Source organism: Balaenoptera ricei, chromosome 4 (genome assembly GCF_028023285.1).
Source record: "Balaenoptera ricei isolate mBalRic1 chromosome 4, mBalRic1.hap2, whole genome shotgun sequence".
Taxonomy (NCBI): domain Eukaryota; kingdom Metazoa; phylum Chordata; class Mammalia; order Artiodactyla; family Balaenopteridae; genus Balaenoptera; species Balaenoptera ricei.
Genome location: NC_082642.1, coordinates 126,791,229 through 126,818,385, shown reverse-complemented (window position 1 = coordinate 126,818,385; position 27,157 = coordinate 126,791,229). Strand labels below are relative to the sequence as shown.

The window sequence follows — 27,157 nt, the reverse complement described above, 5'->3', positions numbered from 1 at the left end:
TATATAGTAAAAATTTTATATATATTAAAAGTGTTGCTTTAACTTAAAACACAAATATAAATATTCACTCACCTTCTGATGTAAGATTACAGCCATTTTTTAAGTTTAGGTCCTTTGATTAGGATTTTGTATCATCTTTCTTACACGAACCTATACCTACAATGCAATATTTATAATTTCCAATTTCCTTTGGATTAAAACAGATTGAAAGCTAAAAGGTGTATGCAAAATAACTGGCATCTGAAATCGTTAGATTTATATCATTTTTTGCAGTTCACTTGTGCACGCTTAATTCAAAATAACTTTCCAACTTATCCTTACTGAGATTTTTCCCAATACTTAATAATTTTCTTTGCTGTCACACTCACAGTTCATCACTTTACATAATATTATATTACAGAATTCTAATGAAAAGAATGGGCATTCACAGGATTGGAGGCAGATGGGAAACTGGCTCATTACAAGCACACAAAGCAACTGGCAGGAGCAGAATTGCATACATGAAGTAGACCACAGTTTACTCCCCATGGATGCTCAGTATCCTGTGGGAAGCAGGCAGTATCATTTACAGTGAGCCTGTCAAGCAGAAATAAATTCAGTAAGTCTAATAAGTAGACAATGGTTAAGTAAACCTCCACTGTACATCTATTCCATTGAAAGTGGATAATCCATCAGTGAACACAGATAAAAGGGGTAAGAGAATCAACATCAGATTGGAAAGCTAGACAAAGTTCTAACAACTTTCTATAGAAATGCCTATTGGCTGATTAGTTATTTTAAGCTCACATCCATCAAAGAGACTATTTCTCATCACTGGTGCTGGTTTGGTTAACAACCCTAAAGCCTTCTACCTCTACCTTGTAGTTTGCCACCCCATCACCAAAATAAACAGTATCAGAGGTCCCCAGACACCCTGGAAATTCACTTTCTAGAAACATCACCATCTCCAATAAGCCAAACTGAAAGAAGCCACATAACAAAAATGCATTCACAGAGGACCCATGGGGAGTCAAAAATGTCTACATTGCAAAAGATTCCTTGAAGTTCCATTTGAATCCAAAGGTCGGTAGACATTCCAAAGAAAATTTCTCAACAATCTATTGGAGCATTACCCTACCTGGCACCAACTCCCCTCTGCTCCCACAGAAAAGACTATAAGATATCAAAAACTCTGGAAAGTTTACACTTTATATTATGAAGATGTGTTATTTGCCATGGGGATCATTTATATTATTATTCCCAATTTTTCATAAGCTTCCATAAAATCAAATTCTGCTTCCAGTATCACCAACATAAGGCTTGGTCAAATTATTTGGTTAATGAAATGGAAGTACAAATCACATTTGCCACTTCTGAGCTGAACCTTTCAGAGCCACGACAGGTTCCCTCCACTGCTCTTTCTCTCTGTCATGAGATCGGCACATCTCACACAGGGGCTGCTCCATCACCCTGGATCTTGGAAAGAATTTGACACTTGGGACAGAGCCACAGCTGACAACCACAGCCAACATGAGCAAGAAGTAGCCTTTGTTACTGTAAGCCATTAAAATGTTGGAGTTTTTTGTAACAAGCCATACCGCAGTGAAAGCTAACACAACAACCATCGATTTAGTTGAAGGAAGAGAATACAAAGGAGGTTGGCATCAGTGCTATACCTTCCAACCATAAATGACTTCTAAACCAATAAATAATGATCACTAATTTTCAGATCAGTGTTTCTCAAACTATCTATGATGATGGACCAGTTACCTTTCCTTTTTTAATTTTCCAATCTATTATAGACCAGTACTTACATAAAATATAAAAAATGAATTATTAAAAAATCGAAAGAAAAGAAGACTTTCAAAATTTAAGCCCCAATATTTATATTATCATTATTAGATTCAACAGAAATAAAATTACTCTTTCAAACTGCTATTAAAGTTTCTAAATACTTACTCCCAATTTCTGACAATATATTATTATTGCAAACCAATTACAGTGTACAGACCACACTGCTCCACAGAGCACACTTTGAGGAGCACTGTTTCAGAGCATGTGAAATTAAGAAATATAAAGGCTTTTGTGATGATGTAAACTTCTTGGCAATTGTATAAATGGAAATTAAATTGTAGACAAATTTTGTCCAGAAAAGAGGTAAAATTTTTCCTTAGCTTCTTTCCCACTCTGCAAAAATATCTGTGGTTCCTTTTTTCTATAGGCATAAAAATCAGGGGGGTTTTTTCACCTTGTTTTTTCAGTCTATCAGTGATAGACATTTAGGTTATTTGAAAAGTGCCTAGCTCCCAGACTTAGTAATTTTAAATGAAATGTTTTCAGTTATAACGAATAGGAACCCAATTATTTTATATTGACATATGTAGTTTACTGCCTTTCTCTCTACTTATTATCTAACTACTGGAAAGCAGCTAGTTTTCTCCAATTATGTAGCAACCTGCAATAAACATGATTTAGTTCTAAAACCCCAAGTATATTTTAAATCACATTTAATTTTCTAAAGAATGAATCTTTCCTTTATTAAAGATGATTCAAAATTTCAGAAATTGATCTGAAGCCTTTAAAGTAGTTTCTGGCTGGCCCAGAAATACTTTTTGGGTGGTAAGATTCCAATCTTGATGAATGTCATTATATATCCACTGTCCTGGGTTGCTGCAGCAGCTGCTAGCTGCTTAAAGAGCGAGTTTTTTAAAAAATGACTGAAAGGAAAAGAAATGATTGTTTCATTTTTTCTCAAATGAAGAAAAATATGTGAAATATATTTAAAGTGAAAGTGCTTTCTAAGTTTTAAAAATATGGATGGCAAAAGCCAGAGCCACTTCAGTTTGGCCAAAACAGAGACTACATCATTTGACTTTTGCAAGGCTCAACTGCCTTTTGAAATTAATAGTATTTTTTTTAATAAGAAAAAGAAAGACTTTTGCAAATTAGAGTACTTTTTCAATCTTGTCAATTAAGATTTCTATGGCATTGAGTAATGTATAAAATTACAATTTGCAATCTAGTTAGTATCTAGAGCAACCCAGTTAGGCAGGTAAGAGGAATATCATCACCTTTAACCCCACTAAGCCAGATGAAGAACCATGTTTAGAGAGCTCCACTGTGGGTTCAAACTCTAAACCCCATTCTTTTTTTTTTCCTACACACCAATACATGGTAATTTCCTTCTTAAAGATCATTTATATTTGACAACAATAAGCATTTGTACCTAAAATATTTTCAGGTCAGTTGGCAAAAAAATATACTAGAACAACATACATTTACCAGCAGTATTATATGTATAGTAAAGTATAGTGCAATTTCTAAAATGATTAGAAGAGAGACATCACAATATGCTAACATATTTTGATTACTGGTATAATTTTCTATAATACAGAATTAAAGTCTAGACAGTCTTTAATTTTCATTTCTTCTGAAAAATTATCAGAAATAGATGGTTAATCATTTAGATAAAAATTGAATTAAGAACATTTCCTTTTACTGTTTTCCTGTTACTGTAAATATAAGTAACGGTCAATTTATTCCTTAGCAGAAATAAGATTTTTGTTGTTGGCTTTTGAAGATGTGTTTTATATTATCTTTGGAGGTGTAGGGAAGAGGTAGATACAAAAGCAATGTTTTAAATTATATATATATACACTTCCATGATAAAAATATAAGTAAAATTATATTACTTTTTACAACTCTGCCTATAGGTAAAGAAGCAATAGGGTTTTTTAGGTGATATTCCAAGTACATATATAGCAGTTAAGCTTACTGTTACATTAAATGACAAAGTAAGGAACAGAATTTTTAAAAGTAACCCATGTTACAGTTAGAGATTATTTCCATAGAATCTTATAAGTTTACTGCTGTTTCAACTTAGCTGATGAAGTTATATGAATACAGTTAAATGTTTTTAAAAACGTTTTAATATCATTAGCAAAACCACCTAGAATACTTTTTATTAATCTTCGTTTGCACTTTCTAATTTTAAAAAATCAACTAATTTTTTAGCTAATTAACACAAATTGTATTTTCCCTTCAGTTTAGTACAAATTTATACATTGGAAGACTAACTATAAAATCTAACACATTTTTGATGCTGAGGAAAACCTCAACAAAGAAAAACAACTTTCTTCTTGCTCATCTCTTCATAGCCATAAGAAACAGATTTTTATGTAAATAAGGGAAAAAATATAGAATTCCTTAATTGTATTTTTAAAAAAAGACATGTTTAGTTCAGTAATCATGGGTATATTTTCAGCTATGCTGTCATTATCATCAAAATTCTATATTCTACAAAGTTACATTAAATTAACACTCAGGTGTAACATTCTTTTCCAAAGAACTATTACTTTAAATGCATTATTAACCCAGAATTTTGGCTCTACTCTCAATTTGAAAGTTGTTTTTCTTTATTTACTTTTTTAAGCCAAAGCTCTTTAGTGAGAAAAGTTTCAGATCCCATTTATAAGGAGATCCTGTGACCCTATAACAGGGCAAAAACAAAAACAAAAATCCCTTCATCTAGATAAGTAAATAAATTTAAATTTTCCCAACATACTGCCTGTTAATTATTTTAACAGTTAACTGTATTCTATCAGACTTCCTATTTTCTATCACAATTTCATTTATCTTAGTCATTCCTATCTCTCCAGTAAAAATAAAGGTCCATTGATTAAATCTGATATTCTTCGTGCCCTTAGACACTAAATAAATATTGCTTGAATGAAAATAATTGACTGAATGTTGTATCAAGGATATGGAGAGATTTAAAATTATGTGATATACCTTCACAAAGAGTAGGATTTTCAAAAATTAAATTAAATTGAAAAAAAAGTTAACAGAGGATATTTTTACATTAAAATAGGAACTAGATAATTTTGAGTTTTCTCTTTACAAAAGATTTTATAAATTGTTATTTTTTAATATTTAAGCATTAAATCCTAAATCCTTAAAATTTTTAAATACAGTTTCCAAACACATATATGGTCCAACTGGATTTACAAGGAACAACTTTTAATAAATCAGCATTAGTCATTATGATAGCTACCAAATCTAGTTTCATACAGTCCCTTTCCCATATTTTTATATTTCTAAAGCCTATTTAGTAGGTTCAATCATAAATATGGGGGAGAGGTAATGAAATGCAAGTACCAAATTTTAACTGAGGTTCTTATAGCAGTTTTGGTATCTGTATGTAAAACTTTAACTTGAACACTCTCAAGCAAGACCTCTCAATAAATGGCAGTAAAAAGAACTAATAAAATAGAATGCCAAAAAGTGCCTTGATTATAGGTTGATATCAAAGTGGTCTATTAATAGAAAGCTAGTAGTCAAGGCAGTCACTTTGAGAAGATGGGGAAATAGTCATGTTTATGTATGAGAAAAAATTATAACAATTTTAACAACAATTTAAGTGAAAAGACTCCTGGCCTCAAAATATATTTCATAATAATCACCAGGCCAAGCTGTCTGAATCAGCAGACACACGATCTTTCTCAAAACTTTCCCTAAAGTTTTCAGTAACTCTAGAAACACAGGCAGCTGGCATCATCTAATTTGGGGGACTACACAAAGAATAATTTTAAGTCCTTAGACCTGCTTTTTCCAATAAGGGACCCACCAGACAAAGGTGGCTGCTTGTGCTTAAGATGAGGTTAGTGCAACTGAGAAACTAAATTTAAAGTTTTATTTAATTTTAATTACTTTATTAAATGTAAATTTTAAAACTATTACTCATTTGAGTTGCTAGAACTTTTAATAATGGTTGGAAAAACTTGGGTATGTACTTTTTTTTTAATTAATTAATTTATTTATTTATGGCTGTGTTGGGTCTTCGTTTCTGTGCGAGGGCTTTCTCTAGTTGCGGCAAGCGGGGGCCACTCCTCATCGCGGTGCGCGGGCCTCTCACTATCACGGCCTCTCTTGTTGCGGAGCACAGGCTCCAGACACGCAGGCTCAGTAATTGTGGCTCATGGGCCCAGCCGCTCCACGGCATGTGGGATCTTCCCAGACCAGGGCTCGAACCCGTGTCCCCTGCATTGGCAGGCAGACTCTTAACCACTGAGTCACCAGGGGAAGCCCCGGGTATGTACTTTTAAACTGAAAATTGTATTAAATCTAAATATTGATCAAGTATTTCCAATGGAAAAATACCAGATTTAGAAAGTGCAGTACAAAAGAATGAAAATATCTCACTAACAAATTTTATATTGATTACATGTTAAAATATGTTTTGATATATTGGGTTAAATAAAAATCTATCGTTATTAAAATTCATTCAGCTGTTCTCCTTTACTTTTTAAATATAGCCACTAAAATTTTTGAATTATATAAATGGTGTCCATTATATTTCTATTGGACAGTGCTGCCTTAGACAATATAAATAAAATCAAAACTTTTTTTAAAGTCAGGTTCCTTAAGGTATAATTTACACGTAGTAAAATTCACTCTTTTACATGTATAGTTCTATAAATTCTGACAAATGTATACAGTCATGTAACCACCACAATCAAGACATAATACATTTTCATCACCCCAGCAAGTCCCCTTATGTTTCTCTGTAATCAGCTCAAACCTCCTACCCCTAAACCCTGACAACTCAGTTTTCTGTCCCTACAGTTTTGCTCTTTGCAGAACAGTACAGCATGTAGACTTCTGAGTCCAGGAAAATCAAACTTTAAAGACCACGCTACCCTATGGTACTAAAGGATTATTATCATTTTGACATTTACTTTCCTTGTATTACGAACATTTTACCAAGGCTTATTTTGCCAGTTATTCCATTTTCAAAACTGAGCTTTCTTCCTTGTCACTATTACAGTAGTTTATTTATACTTATACAATAAAACTGTATTTTAGTTATTTACATACAGGTTTCCTTCCACTAGACTGTAAGATGGAAGCCTGACTTCTAGAACCACTGTGCTTTCCATAGAGTTAACTGCCTAGTGAAATTAATGGTGCAGATGACAAGGCTGAGAAGGTATTTCCATATTGTGTTATAAAAAAGGAAAAGGAAAAAACAAAGAACTGACTGATGAAGCAGTTTACCCTCTAGATTAGCTGTCTACTTTTACTGCGGTCTCAAAAAAAGATATTAGAGGATCCAAGTACTACGATGCCAAATAACCAGGAGCAAAATGTTACTGGAGATTGAACCTACACCAATATTTTTACCTAGATCGCTGTTAGTTTTGTCAGAGCTTGATAACAAAGTTGAATAGATTTGGCGTACTCTGTCTAACACTATTTTTCTCATAAACTCTGTTATTTCTGGTACATGATTTTAAGAACATAAAGTTTTTAAGAAACACATGTATCTTATTACAGCAGAAACACCTTTACAACATGAAGGTAAAGACTGAAGAAGTTCTATGGAAAAGTAGAATATTTGTAATCAATAATATTCATAAAAGTTAAATATATGAAATATAACATCTATGTTTTAAGTAAATAAATAAAATATTACAACTGAGTTTAATCGTTCTAAAATACTTACTGAAGTCTCCAGTAAGGAAAACTCCTTCTGCTCCCGGGGCCCATTCTTTGCAGTATAAACCACCATCAGCACATCTGTGGACACCAAATGATTCATAACCTCTGGAAAACTTATCAATACCACCTTCGTTCTCTCCAATGTTGTTCAAAGTCTGGTTAAACCGCTTATACCTTTGAAAAAGTGCAAAAGAAAGGAAATTGAAAAATTAAATCATCTTCCAGAAAAACTACTATAATTAAGAAGTTGCTTTACTCTCATTCAGAAAAAGAAAAAAAAAGACATCATTAAAGAGGAATGATGTGAATAATTTCATTTATTGGTAGAAGTTACCTGGCATGATAAAATTATTCTTATCTCAAATAAACTGAACTAATCCAACTAACATTTTTTTTTTTTGTAATTTCAAGCATTTTGGTATAAGAGAGAAAATATGATGGTTATGTTATTCCATGAATATTTTAATATCAGCACTATAGCAACTTCTATGTCAAGACAGTATAATGAAGGAGCATTCCTACATCTCTCCTCAAACTCCTACAAAAAAAAAAAAAAAAAATGAAGGAAAAATAGCTAAAAACCAGTAAGAAAAATAAAATTACTCTATAGCAGGTTTGGCACATTTTTCCTGTTAAGGGGCAGACAGTAAATATTTTAGGCTTTGCCAGCCATATGGTCTCTATCACAACTACTCAACTACGTCTCTGAAGCATGAAATTGGCCACAGACAATATGCAAATGGATGGGTGTAGCTGTGTTTCAATAACACTTTATTTACAAAAACAGATGGTGGGGCCAAATTTGGCCTCTGGGCTGTAGTTTGCCTAGCCATGCCCTATAAGCATGGAAAGAACATACATCACATCAAACTACAGAATCTAGCAGCCAGGAGAAGAAACCAAAGATTGCTTTCCAAGCAGGACCAAGAATAACACATGGCTGCTCCTGAACCTCTCCCAGATTCCCAGAGTCCATATTCAGGGCTGGTACACAAAAACATACTACTACTTGCACTTATTAGCCCCAAGCCTGGGGAGAAGCAAAGTAGGACAAAACTGGTAAAACTAGAGAAATGAAGCATGTGGCAGCTGCTCTATGTCAGAAGTGAAAGTTCCAGAACTATGCAATGAATTGAGCAATGTCCATAAACTTCCCTGCTTACCCCATACCCTGAGGGGTAATCAATAAAAGTCCCAGAAAGATGGCATGAATCCAAGTAGGGAATATACAGGGAATATACAAAATGTAAGAAGCTAACTAATGAAGAACACCTCAAATGAGCTGAATGGAAAAAGAATCTTTCCACAAATGTTTCATGCTGTACTTCAACTTAAATAATAATGAATTGAATTAAAATAAGAGCTGAGAGATTATATGACAGAATAACAGAATGAGAAGTAAAATGAAACTGCAGACCCAAAGAAATAAACAGAGTATCAAAATGTAGCATTAGAAAATAATAATTAAATTAGAATTGGCAAGGAACAAAGTGTACATATAACCAAGGGTGGAAAGCGGGGCGTGGGGGGTGGTGGTGGGATGAACTGGGAGATTGGGATTGACATATATACACTAATATGTATAAAATAGATAACTAATAAGAACCTGCTGTATACAAAAAATAATAAAATAAAATTCAAAAATTCAAAAAAAATAATTTAAAAATCCCTATTTTTAAAGATAACAAAAAAAAATACTATACAATGGACATCCCCAATAATTGAGTATGAGAGTTACTGTTTCTCTACACTCTTGGCAATGTTAGTCTTATTAATCCATCTGATATTTTTTAACTCTCTGGTTGGTAAAAATATCTTATTGTGTTTTAGTGCTTGCATTTTCCTAAATTATTATTAAGGTTGAATGGCTTTTCTTAAATTTATTAGCTATTTGTGCTTCTTTTTCAGTGAGTTGAGTGCTGGCTAGTATTTACTAATGGTATAACTCTGGACAAATTCCTAAATTTCTGTGTCTCATTTTCTTGCCTGCAAAATGGAGATGCTAAGTGTATTTGATCAAAAGGGTTATTATGCAAATTAGTTGAGTTTGTACATGTAAAGTCCTTGGGCTATTGCCTGGCAAATAATATTCTCTCAATCAATATTAGCTATATCTTTGTCCTTTTTTTTCCATTTTAGGTTGCTTCATTTTTTGATTTGCAAAAGCTCTTTATATATTACAGAAAGTCATCTGTTTTCTGAAACACACTTATTGCAAATATTTTCTTCCAGTTGGTTTCCTTCTAGCTTTACTTATGGTATGTTTCACCTTAAAGAATTTAAAAATTCTTTCTAGGGCTTCCCTGGTGGCGCAGTGGTTGAGAATCTGCCTGCCAATGCAGGGGACACGGGTTCGAGCCCTGGTCTGGGAAGATCCCACATGCCGCGGAGCAACTAGGCCCGTGAGCCACAGTTACTGAGCCTGCGCGTCTGGAGCCTGTGCTCCGCAACAAGAGAGGCCGCGATAGTGAGAGGCCCGTGCACCGCGATGAAGAGTGGCCCCCGCTTGCCACAACTAGAGAAAGCCCTCGCACAGAAACGAAGACCCAACACAGCCATAAATAAATAAATAAATAAACAAACAAAAACCAAAAAACAAAAAAAACCCTAGTTTAAAAAAAAAAAAAATTCTTTCTAATCTATCCATCTTTAAGGAGTTTTATATATATATATATATATATATATATATATATATATATATATATATATAATTATATTTTGCTTAAAAGGTATTCCTAATCACAAGATTATAAAAGAATTCTCCCATATTTTCTTCCACTATACTTATATTTTTTGGTGTTTAGTGCTTATATTGCCTTGGAATTTTTTTTTGTATATGGAATGATGTAGGAATTTTAGTTTTCTTCCAAAGTGTGAGAATAATTTTCCCAGTGCTCTTTATTTCATATATTCTGCCCTTTCTCCACTGATTAAGATGCCTGATTGACTTTATGTATTAAATTCACATATATAGAAGGCATTTTAATTTATTCCTCTTTCTTTGTTCTTTTCTGTATCTGGAGGAAGAATACCACAATTTTAATTAACATAACTACATATAATAGTATATTTAATTTTAATTTTTCTGTACATTTTCTTGGATAATTTAAAAACTGTTTTCCTTTATATGAACTTTACAATCAGTATGTCAAGTTTATTCAGATTATTTTACTATATAGATTAATTTGGAGAGAATTGCTACATACAAAATATTGAGTCCTTTAGCACATTTATTATTAGGTTAATCTTAGCATTTTGCTGTTATCATAAGATGCTCCTTGTCTACTACATTTTCTAAGTGGCTATTGTTGACAAATAAAGATGCTAGTGGTTTATTATAAAAAAGAATTATTAGGTAAGTGAACTGGAAATTGATATAATTAGAGAAAAAAGACAAAGAAATTGAATATACTAAGACAAGAGATATGCAAAACTAACAAAAACTATCAAAATAAGGATAGCTGTGACTCTGAAGAACAAAACTAAATAAAATGAATACAAAAGACATAAAACTGGACAGTTTTTCCTATAGAATTAAATCTGCATTTTAAAAAGAACACATTACATTTTAAGAAAAATTTGGAAAACAAATGCACAAACACGCATGCACAACATCTCCCAGTTTAAGCTACTGAAATTCAAAGGAGAAAGAAATAATTCTATGGACAACTGGTACAAAAAAATACGGGGAGGGGGGCATATTTTTTTGCAAAGGAGCATTACATTAGAGACCAAAACATAACAAAGCCAAGCCCACACAATTCTTAGAGGGAAAAGTAGTAATCTAAGGATATTATATGAGACACATGCCTACTCGAGCTTAAGGAATTCTTTAAATATAGCCACATTAAAAAATAATTTTAAGTCTTTGACATTAATGAACCATTGTTGAAGAAAAGAAAAAAAAAAAAACACTTTCCATAAAAATTAGTCAATTAAAAGACTAAAAGCACACACACAGAGGAATGGACAGTCATTGCAGCAGTGTGGTTGAGCCCTAAGTCTTTAAATATAGAACCAAGGCTAATCAATTGTGCAATTATGTGAATGTGATAACAAGAAAAGAATCTCAATGGACAAGTGAAAACTTGATTTATAAAAAAACAAGAGGTAAGTGAAAGAGAGATGGAATAAAGCATGAGCGGTCAGACCCCTATTTTTTTTTTAGAACAGAGTCACTCAACACTGACTAAAATTTAAGATTGTCATCATTATACTCTTTAATCTCTTCATTAATCTGAGATGGCCACTTTAAAGAAAGTCGTAATGTGAATTTCAGCCACTTCTTTCATTTTATTTCAGTCTATTTGTTTAAAATTAAATTTAAAACACATCTATTTTCCTCATGTTTCATTATATGATTTCTATCAAGCTATTTCTCTATCCTTCTACCTATATATAAGCATATAAAAAATATCAAGAATGATGTTCCCTTAATATCAGTGATGATTTTTTTGGTGGGGTTTCTATTTACTTTCTCCCTTGCATTGTTTTAATTATTTATAACAAAGAAACACCATTTCAACAAAATAAATGTTTTTTTCTGAAACTATAAAATTTTTAGATCATTAAAATATCTACATAATCCTATAAAATATTCCATAAGAATTTTAATGCATATATAAAACTATGTTTATAAAATTTGGGGAATTCAAATAGTTTGAAATAGATCAGTGGGATAAAACTGAGTTCTTGAGATAGACTTGAACATATAAAGAAATTAAATACATCATAAAAGGACATTTCAAATAAGTAAGAATGGCTTACCTATTAAAATATTGGAATCTAAGTTTAAAAATTGGACCTCTAAAACCAAAATAACTTTGAAAGATCAAAGTTATAAATATTTAATTAAAAAAAAACAAAACCCATAGTTCACAGAAAAAGAAGTACAAATGGCCAGTAAACACATTGAAAAGATGCTCAAATTCATACATAATTGAAGAAGTGCAAACCTAAATTTCAAAATTCCATTTTCCACCTAAAAGACCAGTAAACATGTGATAGTCTGTGCAGACAGAATGCAGGTCCAGGAAAAAGACATTCCCAAATACTCTTTAATGAAATATAAATTAGATAACTTTGGCATCAGCTATGAAAATTTCAAAATTACACTCTTCAACTAAGTAATTCCATTTCTAGAAATTTACCCCTAGGATATATCACACAAAGAAGCAAAGACATGTGTACAATGATAATCATTATGGCATTATTTAAAATACCAAACCATGGAAAAGACCTACCTGTTCAACAAGGGAGGCTGGTCGAATTAACTGTGGAACATGCAAACAACAAATTACACGAGATCCATTATGAAGAATGAGATAGAATGAAATGTGGTGATATGGAAAAATGTCCCAAGAGCAATGGCTTAGGGAAAGAAGCTGCAAAGCAGTTTTCCACAAAACATCTATTTGTATATAGAATATTCAGATAGGTACAGATGGCATGTAGATGGTATTTTCACCGGATCCCTTCCTCTGCACCAGCGGTTGAATTCCAATGGGCTGAGGTGAACAGGAGCCTTAAAGCCTCCCTAGCCTCACCACACTCACCACATTTGCTTCAAAGACAAGAAGAGGTACAGCACAAAATCTGATCAGTGTAGTGCAATGCCTACGGGAGAGGTAGGTGTGAGTGGAATATTTCATATATGACCCCCTTTTGTATTGTATACATATACCCAACACACACATACACATGCCCACCTGTGAGCGCACATGCCCATGGTTTCAAAAAAATTCAGATTACATTTAATCTATTATTTGAAACAAATTAGCTTTTAATGAAATCATACAACCCCAGTCTCACTCCAGTCTTTACTCTACTGGCAGTCTTTACTCCAGTCTTTACACAAACTGAACCACCAACAGAAGCCAGGAAGGTATCATAAATATGAGGAGCTTCTCCCACACGAGGAACACAAAAGGGCAAGCCTGATGATAGAAGAATGACCAATGAGGTTAGCCTTCGAGTATGGAAAACAACGCAGAAAAGAACTCTAAGTGAGATGGAGAGCACAAAGCCCAGAGAAAAGTGACAGTGTCTATTTAAAAGCTATAGCCTATTATTACCAAGCATTTGCCAAATCAAGTAAGAATGAAAAAATTCCAGATTTTTCTATGAACTCTCCCTAATTTAACATTGGCAACTGTTTCAAAAATACTTCAAAGACTGATCTAGACCAAAAAAGAAAAAAGGCAAAATAACCCTCAATCTACAGATCTAATGAAAGACTAGTATTGCAAACTCTCTCGTACTCTCCAAGTTCTATGAGAAAATGATTGTTACCTCTTATAGATATTATTCAGATATAACTCTTGGTGTATGGAAACTCTAATCCATATTAGACAACATAAGTAACAACATTCAATAAAATGATCAAACAGTAAGGAACAGTCAACAAAATAAATCTGGACTTAAGGTAAAAAAAAATACATACACATACATTATCATAATATAAGAAAAATTACTGATTCTTTTTTAAAAAGATATCAACTTTGGGAGGGCGAATAAATGTGGCAATAATTTTACTGTCCATGTGGTTATAATATCTTTAAAACACAGTTTTAGATTTATTTCAAGTTTAAGTTTAAAAAATAATCATTCTTAAGACGTTTCATAAGACATGTACAAATGTCCCATTTACTAAAAATTGAACAGAAACAGGATTATAGCATGATATAATTCTAACTAAATATCTTGACTTCCTCAAGGTCAGCCCTGTAGCTTCTGATACAGAAATACACATTCCACTTTGAAATCACTGTGGCTCAAAAAAGAAAATGCCTGAGGATATAGCAAGCTCATCATTCCTTTGCCCTCTCCTACTACAGTCATCTCTCTCAATATTTTGCTATGAATTTATAGAATATTTAAAAACTGGGTCAAATTCTTGGTAACCAGAACATAAAATGAAGTTAGTATTGCAACTAGCATTTTGTACAGATATAAAAATATTATCACATTTGATCTCTACATTGATGTTTTTAATCCTCTTTTTACAAAGAAAGAAATAGAGGCACAGATAAATATGTAAGTTGCCCAAGGTCAAGAAGGTAAAAAGCAGTAGAGAGGTAGTATTATTCATCACAAAAGGTATACTTTAAGGAAGTCAAGAGACAAAGTCTCAAAAGTCACATCTTCCTTTTAAAAAAAGCCCTATAAGTTTTATTCATAAGGCTATTAATCTTATAATTAAGAGAAACAGCTAAGGCTCTAGAAATAAACAGTTTAGGTTCAAATCCTAACTCTGTTACATACTATATGTGACCTTGAACAAATCACTTAGCCTCCTTTTTCCTTAATTTCTTCCCCTGTTAAGTGGGGGAAATCTCATAGTTTATAAGGAATCAATGACGTCATACTAGGAGTCATCCCCACAGTAGCCGGCAAGTGCTCAATAACTGTAAGCTATAAATTTTCACCATCTCAGTGGAAGGCAATGCTGTAATATACTTTTTAATTTACAATTTTTTAACTTATAATACTTGTTTAGATGTTAATATGCACATTAATTATTAGCAAACATCAAGGACTGTTTCTCCTTAAATTCCAAAAGTGTTTGAGAACACATTTTTTCCTGCTATGAAAAATTACAAAATAAAAATTACAAAAATTACAAATATAGGCATACTAACCCATAACACGTACCAGGCACTCCAGATTAACTTGAATGTATGGAGTATACATACATTTTGAAGAAAATTAAGTAAATTGGATTGATTAGGGGAAAAAATAGTTACTTTAGGGAAGCAGGAAATGATTAGTTTGGAAAAAAAATGAAACAGGCTACAGTCTTTGCTCTCCTGTAAGACAGTTCATCCTAGATCCGTACCGAAACTCTAATTTCAGGCAAGGTTGTGAACACAGGAGATATGTCAGGGGAGATGGATCATACCTTATCTGGAAATGTCTAGGATGTAGAATTCTTTCTCAAGTGCTTCTGAGTGGGCCTGAAACACAAGGAACCCATGGGGGAAATTCCTTCTTTGCTAGCTTAATTCTTAAGATTTTATATTGTCATCTGCTTCCTAGAGGAGACTTGGAATAGAGGCAAGCAAAAGCAGAGAAGTAAAAGCTCAACAGGAATTTTTAATAACTAAAAAAGGGGAAAATAAAGGAGAGGGGAATGGAGTTTTTTTTGAAACAAAAAATTGCTTTTTAAATTGGCCTTTAAAAAGACCTCAAGGTGACTGGCAGAAACTTTCTTCTTGAAGCACAAAATATGTGTAATATACAAACTTATCTATATATTAAACCTGTCAAGTGAAGAGTAGGCATTTGAGACTTTAAAGTGAATAGTTTATGTCCCTCAATCACGGATAAGTATTCAACAACAACAACAACAAAAACCCACAACATTTATTACAGGATAAAAATATTTATTGTGTGCCAATAATTCAAGGTCCTTCCCTCAATACGTTCATCAGTCTAATAGAAGACTGTTCAACTCAGGACAGGATAGGGCTGAGATAAGCAAATGTTAACAGAAGAATAAGCAAGACAACAGAAAGAACTGATGGGAGAAGAGAACATTAGAAAAGGCTTTAAAAAGTGGCTGGCATTTGTGCTATATCTTGAAAGATGAGTAGTATATTCTGACAGTTGGAGACAAGACAGAGAAGAGCATTAAATGTGTAAAATTTAAGGTGGTTCTTGTGGGCTACATATTAGCTATACGTAGATGGACAGGAGGATGGCTAGAAAAGTAGTGGCAAATCAAGATGGAAAAGATGGTCTTCAGCTAGATAATAAATAAAAAATGAAAACCTTTAAGACTTTAAAGAGGAGATAACTGATACAATCAGAGAGAGTTTTTAAAGGGAGCAGTTTGAAGGATGAATTTTAGCAGGCAGAGTATAGAGATTACTGAAGTCTTTATTAAATAGACTGAACATTAAAATACAGGGATTTGTGGACTCTTGTTATACAGAATTGATCAATGAAAATAATTTAAAAATTGACATTATAGTAGACATGGTTTCTTACTTTTGAATGACGTTCCTTATATTTAAATGTTTAAATGTACTAGTCAACAAATAGATGTATAAATTTTCAAAATTTCATTTAAAATTTTAGTGACATTTCCAATCTGTATTCAATTTAACATACACTCTAAACTTCATCTATCAGGAAACAGTAAAATTGGGGCCATTTAAGTAAAAGTGACAAGCAAGGAGTGGTAAAATCCATCCATTTATTCCACAAATATTACTAAGCATCTACTATATGTCCAGTGCTATGCTAGTCACTGAGAACAGAGAAGAAAGAGTCCATGCCTTCAAGACATTCTTCGTTATGTGTGGGAGACAGAAGAGCAAAAAACAAAGAGCGAGAAAGCACCATGTAAGGCGTTGATAAAGGCTTATAACCAGAAAATAGAAGTAGCTAGAATGTAAATTCCCCAAAGACAGGGAAAATTATCTGTTTAGCACACTCATATACCCAAGCACCTTAAATACTGCCACATATTAAGTACTTAACAAATAAATATTTAGTGAGCACCTATTACTTGCCAGACAGTGGTGAGGCAATGGTGACAGGATGGTTAGATTTAGGTTTAAAATTAAGATTATTACATCTGAATTTGAATTCCAATCCTACCTCTTACCAGCTGTAACTAAGACTCAATTTCCCTATCTAAGAATAACAGAATATATTTCATAAGATAATCAAATGAGATAATATACCTAAAATGCTTAGCGTAACACCTTTCGCATGAAATGAATAAGCACACTATTAGGACAATAAATCTATTCAATATGATTGTTGGATTTGAGGACAACATAGAAAATCAATAGCCTCTTCAAATATAAGAAAGATACAATCCGCCCTAAATGTACAAGACTCACATATTCACTTAGTCCCACCACGGTCCTGGCTTTGTACCCTCGTTTGACCGGCCCTATGAAGGCTGTGACTTGCGAGCAGCTCCTGAAAGAAGCCAGATACTACAACATTGATGTGTGGAGAAATAAAGGCCAAACTATTAAAGGGATAAACTTTGACCAATAAGAGATAGAAAACGGGAAGCAGTCTGCAGATAAATCCCTCACTCTTGCTCTTGTAGGTCCTGTGCGACTAAACAACCAGCTTTATAAGGAAATGCATTATCTCACGTAAGACACTGATTCATTGACTTGAATGTTATAAAAAGTTCAAACGTATGGATCTACAAAAGTGAAAAGGAAACCAGAGGATGTGATGACCCAATCAAGACACCAACTGCTGCCAAAATGAATGGAAGACAATTCACTCCCATCATCTCATTTCTACTCAAACTGATAGTAACATGCATGTCTGTGGTTTTTAACTCAAGCAGTTTTTCTTACTATTATAACCCTTACCAATGCCTATGTTCATAAGATTTGGGACTAGATGTTAATGAAATGAGTTCTTTCACATATAGAGTTAACCTAAGACTAATTTGTATGGGCCATGTTCTATGTTCCAGGCATGATGACACACTATAGAAAAGACAGATTTTAAAAATAAAAGGTTAGGTTCTATTGCTAGGCCCATTAGCAAAGTGACCTTAGATTTTCCCCTTAATGATCTCAGAGTTTCAGCCTCCTCATGTATAAAACAGAAAGATAATACCGTTGATGTCAGGACTATTGTGCTTATATATAACTAGCCCACCAAAAATAAATTATGTCATGTCTCATCTTTCCTTTTTTTAAATAAGAAATTAAGATATTTCTAAGTAGAAAAAAAAAAAACCTTGAAAAAATTGGAATAGTTATATCATGTTAATTATAATACAATAATAAAATCTAAATGTTAATTACAAGCAAACATTAAGCATGTTACTAATTTTAACCTTTTTTAAAAATCTTTTTCATTTTGTACCATTTCTAAAACAATCAAATGCACTATGGACAATCTGATAACTACTATCCTCAGAGCATATTTAAGAGCAAACAGTTGATTTCTTATTTTCTGATGTTTTAGAATAAAAGCTATTTAAATAACAATTTTGTTCTTACTTAGCCTAAAGTTAAATGTAATTTGGCTACTTTGTATTTCAAATTAATAATATATATATAGAAATTATGATTATGTAGAAATCATTAAATCTCTCTTTTTTGGGAGGCGGAGAATGAGGTCAATTTAAAACTGTTAAAAGTTAACTTTAAAAGTGAGAGTGGCTACTATTTAAAATTGTGTCCTGAAAGTAAATAATGGCTGTTACTTATTAAATGTTCTTTCTTAATTCTGGTACCGGGCCATAGAGGTGAAGGGGTGGAGGGAGGTCACCAATGAGATCCTTCCAAATCTAAATCCTACAAAACCCAAACCACGAAATGTTCTCATTCAATTAATAGAAAATTAGAAATACTTCACTTGGTGGTATTACTTAGAAAGCCTTATACAACTCCTTATTTATTTTAATAATAAAGTACTTATTTCTAGAGTTCAACATTTAGGATAATGGAAATGACATTTAATGACACAACATAAAGAACCTACTATATAGCCACTAATGTAAACATATTTTGACTTCTTAACATATTAATTAATTAGAATAAATTAACAAAATGTAGCTAGAAATTAACTTTAATCACTGTGTTTTGTCTCTTGGCTGCAAACAAATTAATAATATATTGCCCTTGCAGTTTACCAGGGTATGATTAATGGTCAATATTAAAATTTCTGGGGTCTTCTGGCAATGTGAAAACCTGACTGCCTAACTAGAAAAAAAAAGCCATCTGAATGCAATAAATCAGAATTACTGAAGGCAAGCCCTGTGAGATGGCCCATCTGGTCAGGCCTGGAAGTGTCAAGTACTGTCCCAAGCACTTTAAGCGGCCAGCCTCTTTATCAGCCACTCTCCCTCCAGTCACGCTCCTGTTCACGTCTTTGCTACATGCTCTGCTGATTACCTTGGAAAAGGGCAAGGCTGTAACTGTTCAACTGACCTTTCAGTTTATTTTCTCTCGTGTAATATGAAACATGAGCTAACACAGCCTTAGTCTACTGATTTTTAGGAAGAAATCTAACTTAATGTTTTAACAGCTCTTAGCTCAAATAACACTCTGCTCTGTGGTCAGGTTTCTCTTTGAGGAAAAATTACATGGCAAAGACCAGAGGTTTGGGCTAGAGGTCCTCCATGATGTAGACCACAATCTGCACAATAGCTATACTCCTCAGTATGCGTGGTTAACTAACCTGCTGAGAAGCAATTCCAATCTTTTAAATCACCAAGAGAATCTTGTTCTTAATATGATTCATTGTATCAATAAACAGATTAAAAGCAATGATGGTTATGTCTTTTGTCTTTAATATGAATGTCACTGTTACTCAAACATTGTCAAAAATTCTATACTCCCCAAAGTGGAGAGGGAGGTGAAGGAGTCAAAATATACAACTTCTAGACCATCTTTAAGGTACTAGTTATGTGAACTTAAGGAGGATAACCACCCAAAGCTTTAGCTTCCTCTTCCGTAAAATGAAGAAGCTAAATTGAAAGGTACCATCCAGGTCTAAGAACCTATAATCTGTACTCTAGCCTTCCTTGATTCAAAGTTGGGTCCTAATTCTTCCAACCAAGAAAGGAAAAAATTGCACCCCAATACAAAGGTTATTTTGGATGTCTCCCCCACACACACCAAAGAGTGTATATTTTACCATGCACAAGTAGCATAATTTTAAATACACCATTTTTCTTAAAATAAAATGCAGTCTATAAACCACTATGAAACATAAAATGCAAAGCAAATAAAACAAGAAAATATTGTCAGTCAACTGAAAAAATTATAATGAATTATAAATATCACAAATCATAAATGATAATGACTAATACCTCATGGAATACTTACTATGCTACAGGCACTGTTAAATATTAACTATTTAAGCCCTCACAATAACCCAGTGTGGAGGGTACTGTTATCATTCTCATTGTACAGATGAAGAAACAAGAGGTTAAACAATTTTGCCCAAGGCCACACAGCTATTAAGTGGGTGAAGCTGGAATACATATCCAAGACTTTCCTTCCAGAGTATTTGTACTTAAGCATTACTCATAATAGCACCCAATACATTTTGCAGTTTACAGTTTTTCAGTTGATTTGGACTGCTATACTAAATTTAAATTATTTATTACTTAGAATTTGTTAAATAATTTTCATATGCTAAATTTTTGATGGAAAAAACCTTTTATTATAGGTTAGAGTGATACAAATGTTCAAAACTAAAGTCATCAGAAAACTCACTTGAAAAAAATTAAAACTTGTCATATTTACACTAACTAAACAAATTCACAAAGCATTTTTTTCTGTTTTATTTTGTAAAGTCTAACAAAAGGCAGAAATCACATTGGTACTGATTCTAATTACCCAGAGAATTTTACTTGGAGGGCAGGTGTACCTGTCACAATGAACCTGAAGTAACTGAGTTAAAGCAAAATATGCAAACATGTACTATGTACACCTCTGATATACAGTTTCAAACGGGATGGTTATTATATCAATTATAAGATAAAAACTAATGGACACTAATTTTTTTTCTCTAAAAATCACCAAAGATCAGAAAGCTCATATAATGGTAATTGGCAAATCAACAAACCCAATCACACATTTGAATTTATTAAATATAGACAGATAGCCATGAACTTTATCCTTGTGAATGTTTTTATATTAGAGACAGGATAAATGAATGAATTTTCACTTTGACAATGGCATGGGACACAGTATACTAATATATATCAAAGAATCCAAGGAGATACATATATTTCCAACAAAAACTTCACATCCTTTGGACTAAATAGCCACGAAATATCAAAGGTTTATCAAACACTCTCACAAGATTTTTGCCTTTACTGAGGGAGATAAAGGTTTAAAAATTCTGTCAGCTACAAAACCAAAAGATCAAAGAGCTTTCATAGTGACTCCTAACATACTGGCAAGACCTCTTTTAAGTTATAAAAATCCAAGTTTCATATCTATATCCAACTATCTATCCATCTATCTATCTGTGTGTGTGTATACACACACACACACACACACACACACACACACACACACAAAAGTCTTTTTTACATCCATTGACCTAACACAGACCAGACATAATAGGTCTGAAAGCAAAGAACAGCTTGGCAAGTGGAGTAGTCTGCTATATTGTCTGCATGTCTCAGTTTATTATTTTTCCAAATTACACATTTTATTCTTTTAAATATTTACCCAAATTGAGATTGAGATAAAGTATTTAAATGCTACTGAGCAACAATAATCTGTAGGTTTTGTAATGAAGTATAGATGTAAAACAACATTTTTAAATTTCACTTACATATTATCAAGAGTCTCTGTGCCAAATTAAACTACTATACAAAGACCATAATGCTATAAGCAGATTTGAAAGAAAACCCAAAGTTAAATTCCATTCAAGTATAGCTAAATCTGTTTGCTAATAAGGCCACCCTGATGCTTAATTTAATAGCCTATTCAACATCAGTAAAATGGATACTTTAAATTCATCTATAACTCATATTGCTTATGGGCAACAGTATTCTAGTTCAGTGCTCCCAAAATGCTCTGGCCAGATCACATAGTTGTACTGATAGTTAAAGCCTATTCATAATCAAAATTACTGGAATTGAGAACTCAAATAGGTTCCTCATCATTCATAGACCACCCTTTAAGGCTGGGTTCACAAAGAGTTTTGGCCAAACTGTCCCAATGGTATATTCATACAGCATTATAAATTTCTTTGCTGACATCTTCTCCCACCAAATTATAGATGCCATAAAGCCAAGGATCATCTTTTGTTTAATTTTACATCCTCAACGTCTATTACAGCGTCCATTAAGGAATAGGGACTATCGGGCACCTTCAAGATGGTGGAGGAGTAAGACGTGGAGATCACTTTCCTCCCACAAATACATCAAAACTACATCTACGTGTGGAACAACTCCTACAGAACACCTACTGAACGCCGGCAGAAGACCTCAGACTTCCCAAAAGGCAAGAAACTCCCCACAAACCTGGGTAGGGCAAAAGAAAAAAGGAAAAACAGAGACAAAAGAATAGGGACGGGACCTGCACCTCAGGGAGAGAGCTGTGAAAGAGGAAAAGTTTCCACACACTAGGAAGCCCCTTCACTGGTGGAGATGGGGGGGGTGGGCAGGGGGGAAACTTTGGAGCCACAGAGGAGAGTGCAGCAACAGGGGTGCAGAGGGCAAAGCAGAGAGATTCCCACACAGAGGATCGGTGCCGACCAGCACTCACCAGCCCGAGAGGCTTGTCTGCTCACCGGCCAGGGTGGGTGGGGGCTGGGAGCTGAGGCTCCGGCTTCAGAGGTCAGATGCCAGGGAGAGGACTGGGGTTGGCTGCATAAACACAGCCTGAAGGGGGCTAGTATGCCACAGCTAGCTGGGAGGGAGTCCAGGAAAAAGTCTGGAACTGCCTAAGAGGCAAGAGACCATTGTTTTGGGGTGTGCGAGGAGAGGGGATTCAGAGAACCACCTAAACGAGCTCCAGAGATGGGCGCGAGCCACTGCTATCAGCGTGGACACCAGAGACTGGCATGAAACGCTAAGGCTGCTGCTGCAGCCACCAAGAAGCCTGTGTGCGAGCACAGGTCACTATCCACACCTCCCCTCCTGGGATCCTGTGCAGCCCGCCACTGCCAGGGTCCTGTGATCCAGGGACAACTTTCCCGGGAGAACACACAGAGTGGCTCAGGCTGTTGCAATGTCACGCCGGCCTCTGCCACTGCAGGCTCGTCCCGCATTCCGTAGCCCTCCCTCCCCCGAGCCTGAGTGAGCCAGAGCCCCCTAATCAGCCGCTCCTTTAACCCTGTCCTGTCTGAGTGGGGAACAGATGCCCTCTGGCGACCTACACACAGAGGCGGGGCCGAATCCAAAGCTGAACCCCAGGAGCTGTGCGAACAAAGAAGAGAAAGGGAAATTTCTCCCAGCAGCCTCAGGAGCAGTGGATTAAATCTCCACAATCAACTTGAAGTACCCTGCATCTCTGGAATACCTGAATAGACACGAATCATCCCGAAATTGAGGCGGTGGATTTGGGAACAACTGTAGACTTGGGGTTTGCTTTCTGCATCTAATTTGTTTCTGATATTATGTTTATCTAAGTTTAGTATTTAGAGCTTATTATCATTGGTAGTTTTGTTTATTTATTTGGTTACACTCTTCCTTTTTTAATTTTTTAATATACATATGCATTTTTTTTTCCTTTTTGTGAGTGTGTATGTGATGCTTCTTTGTGTGATTTTGTCTGAATAGCTTCGCTTTTACCATTTGTCCTAGGGTTCTGACTGTCCATTTTTTTCTTTTTTTTCTTTTTTCTCTTTTTTTTTAGTATAGTTTTTAGCACTTGTTATCATTGGTGGATGTGTTTTTAGTTTTAGTTGCTCTCTTCTTTCTTTCTCGCTTTCTTTTTTTATTATTTATTTTTTTATCTTTAATAATTTTTTTCTATTTTAATAAATTTATTTTATTTTATTTATTTATTTTTTTCTTTCTTTCTTTCTTTCTTTCTATCTTTTCTTTCTCCCTTTTCTTCTGAGCTGTGTGGCTGACAGGGCCTTGGTGCTCTGGCTGGGTATCAGGCCTGAGCCTCTGAGGTGGGAGAGCTGAGTTCATGACATTGGTCCACCAGAGACCTCCCGGCCCCACATAATATCAAACGGCGAAAGCTCTCCCAGAGATCTCTATCTCAACGCTAAAACCCAGCTCCACTCAATGACCAGCAAGCTTCAGTGCTAGACACCATATGCCAAACAACTAGCAAGACAGGAACACAAACCCACCAAATAGCAGAGAAGATGCCTAAAATCATAAGTTCACAGACATCCCAAAACACAACACCGGACATGGTCCTGCCCACCAGAAAAACAAGATCCAGCCTCACCCACCAGAAAACACGCACCAGTCCCCTCCACCAGGAAGCCTACACAACTCACTGAACCAACCTTACCCACTGGGAGCAGACACAAAAACAATGGGAACTACGAACCTGCAGCCTGAGAAACGGAGATCCCAAACAGAGTAAGCTAAGCAAAATAAGAAGACAGAGAAATACACAGCAGATGAAGGAGCAAGGTAAAAACCCACCAGACCAAACAAATGAAGAGGAAATAGGCAGTCTACCTGAAAAAGAATTTAGAGTAACGATAGTAAAGACGATCCAAAATCTTGGAAATAGAATGGAGAAAATACAAGAAACGTTTAACAAGGACCTAGAAAAACTAAAGAGCAAACAAACAATGATGAACAACACAATAAATGAAATTAAAAATTCTCTAGAAGGAATCAATAGCAGAATAATGGAGGCAGAAGAACGGAAAAGTGACCTGGAAAATAAAAGAGTGGAAATAACTACCGCAAAGCAGAATAAAGAAAAAAGAATGAAAAGAATTGAGGACAATCTCAGAGACCTCTGGGACAACATTAAAAGCACTAACATTCGAATTACAGGGGTCCCATATGCAGAAGAGAAAAAAAAAAAAAGGACTAAGAAAATATTTGCAGAGATTATAGTTGAAAACTTCCCTAATAGGGGAAAGGAAATATTTAATCAAGTCCAGGAAGTACAGAGAATCCCATATAGGACAAATCCAAGGAGAAACATGCCAAGACACATATTAATCAAGCTATCAAAAATTAAATACAAAGAAAAAATATTAAAACCAGCAAGGAAAAGCAACAATTAACATACAAGGGAATCCCCATAAGGTTAACAGCTGATTTCTCAGCAGAAACTCTGCAAGCCAGAAGGGAGTGGCAGGACATATTTGAAGTGATGAAAAGGGAAAACCTACAACCAAGATTACTCTAAACAGCAAGGATCTCATTCAGATTAGACGGAGAAATTAAAATCTTTACAGATAAGCAAGAGCTAAGAGAATTCAGCACCACCAAACCAGCTCTACAACAAATACTAAAGGAACTTTTCTAGGCAGGAGACACAAGAGAAGGAAAAGACCTACAATAACAAACCCAAAACAATTAAGAAAATGGGAATAGGAACATACATATCGATAATTACCTTAAATGTGAATGAATTAAATGCTCCAACCAAAAGACAAAGAGTGGCTGAATGGATAGAAAAAACAAGACCAGTACATATGCTGTCTACAAGAGACCCACTTCAGATCTAGTGACACATACAGACTGAGAGTGAGGTGATGGAAAAAGATATTCCATGCAAATAGAAATCAAAAGAAAGCTGGAGTAGCAATTCTCATATCAGACAAAATGGACTTTAAAATAAAGACTACAAGAGACAAAGAAGGACACTACATAATGATCAGATGATCAATCGAAGAAGAAGATAGAACAATTGTAAATATTTATGCACCCAACATAGGAGCACCTCAATACATGAGGCAAATGCTAACAGCCATAAAAGGGGAAATCAACAGTAATACAATCATAGTAGGGACTTTAACACCACATTTTCACCAATGGACAGATCATCCAAAATGAAAATAAATAAGGAAACACAAGCTTTAAATGATACATTAAACAAGATGGACTTAATTGATATCTATAGGACACTCCATCCAAAAACAACAGATTACACTTTCTTCTCAAGTGTTCATGGAACATTCTCCAGGATAGATCATATCTTGGGTCACAAATCAAGCCTTGGTAAATCTAGGAAACTTGAAATTGTATCAAGTATCTTTTCTGACCAAAACGCTATGAGACCAGATATCAATTACAGGAAAAAAATCTGTGAAAAATACAAACACATGGAGGCTAAACAATACACTACTAAATAATGAAGAGATCACTGAAGAAATCAAAGAGGAAATCGAAAAATACCTAGAAACAAATGACAATGAAAACACGACGACCCAAAACCTATGAGATGCAGCAAAAGCAGTTCTAAGAGGGAAGTTCATAAAATCCTACCTCAAGAAACAAGAAACATCTCAGATAAACAAGCTAACCTCACACCTAAAGCAATTAGAGAAAGAAGAACAAAACATCCCCAAAGTTACCAGAAGAAAAGAAATCATAAAGATCAGATCAGAAATAAATGAAAAAGAAATGAAGGAAACGATAGCAAATATCAATAAAACTAAAAGCTGGTTCTTTGAGAAGATAAACAAAATTGATAAACCATTAGCCAGACTCATCAAGAAAAAAAGGGAGAAGACTCAAATCAATAGAATTAGAAATGAAAAAGGAGAAATAACAACTGACACTGCAGAAATGCAAAGGATCATGAGAGATTACTACAAGCAACTATATGCCAATAAAATGGACAACATGGAAGAAATGGACAAATTCTTAGAAAAGCACAACTTTCCGAGAGTGAACCAGGAAGAAATAGAAAATATAAACAGACCTGTCACAAGCACTGAAATTGAAACTGGGATTAGAAATCTTCCAACAAACAAAAGCTCTGACCAGATGGCTTCACGGGCGAATTCTATCAAACATTTAGAGAAGAGCTAACACCTATCCTTCTCAAACTCTTCCAGAATATAGCAGAGGGAGGAACACTCCCAAACTCATTCTATGAGGACACCATCACCCTGATACCAAAACCAGACAAAGATGCTACAAAAAAAGAAAACTACAGGCCAATATCACTGATGAACATAGATGCAAAAATCCTCAAAAAAATACTATCAAACAGAATCCAACAGCACATTAAAAGGATCATACACCATGATCAAATGGGGTTAATCCCAGGAATGCAAG

General features: G+C 34.3%; 1 protein-coding gene across 1 annotated transcript in view; it reads right to left on the bottom strand.

Moving 5' to 3' along the window:
* GBE1 (1,4-alpha-glucan branching enzyme 1) overlaps positions 1 to 27,157 on the bottom strand; it is a 281,420-nt gene that overhangs the window by 205,242 nt on the left and 49,021 nt on the right. Inside the window, exon 2 of the mRNA XM_059921363.1 lies at positions 7,484 to 7,653. Coding sequence (XP_059777346.1) covers positions 7,484 to 7,653 — 170 coding nt within the window. The remainder of the gene's footprint in view (positions 1 to 7,483; positions 7,654 to 27,157) is intronic.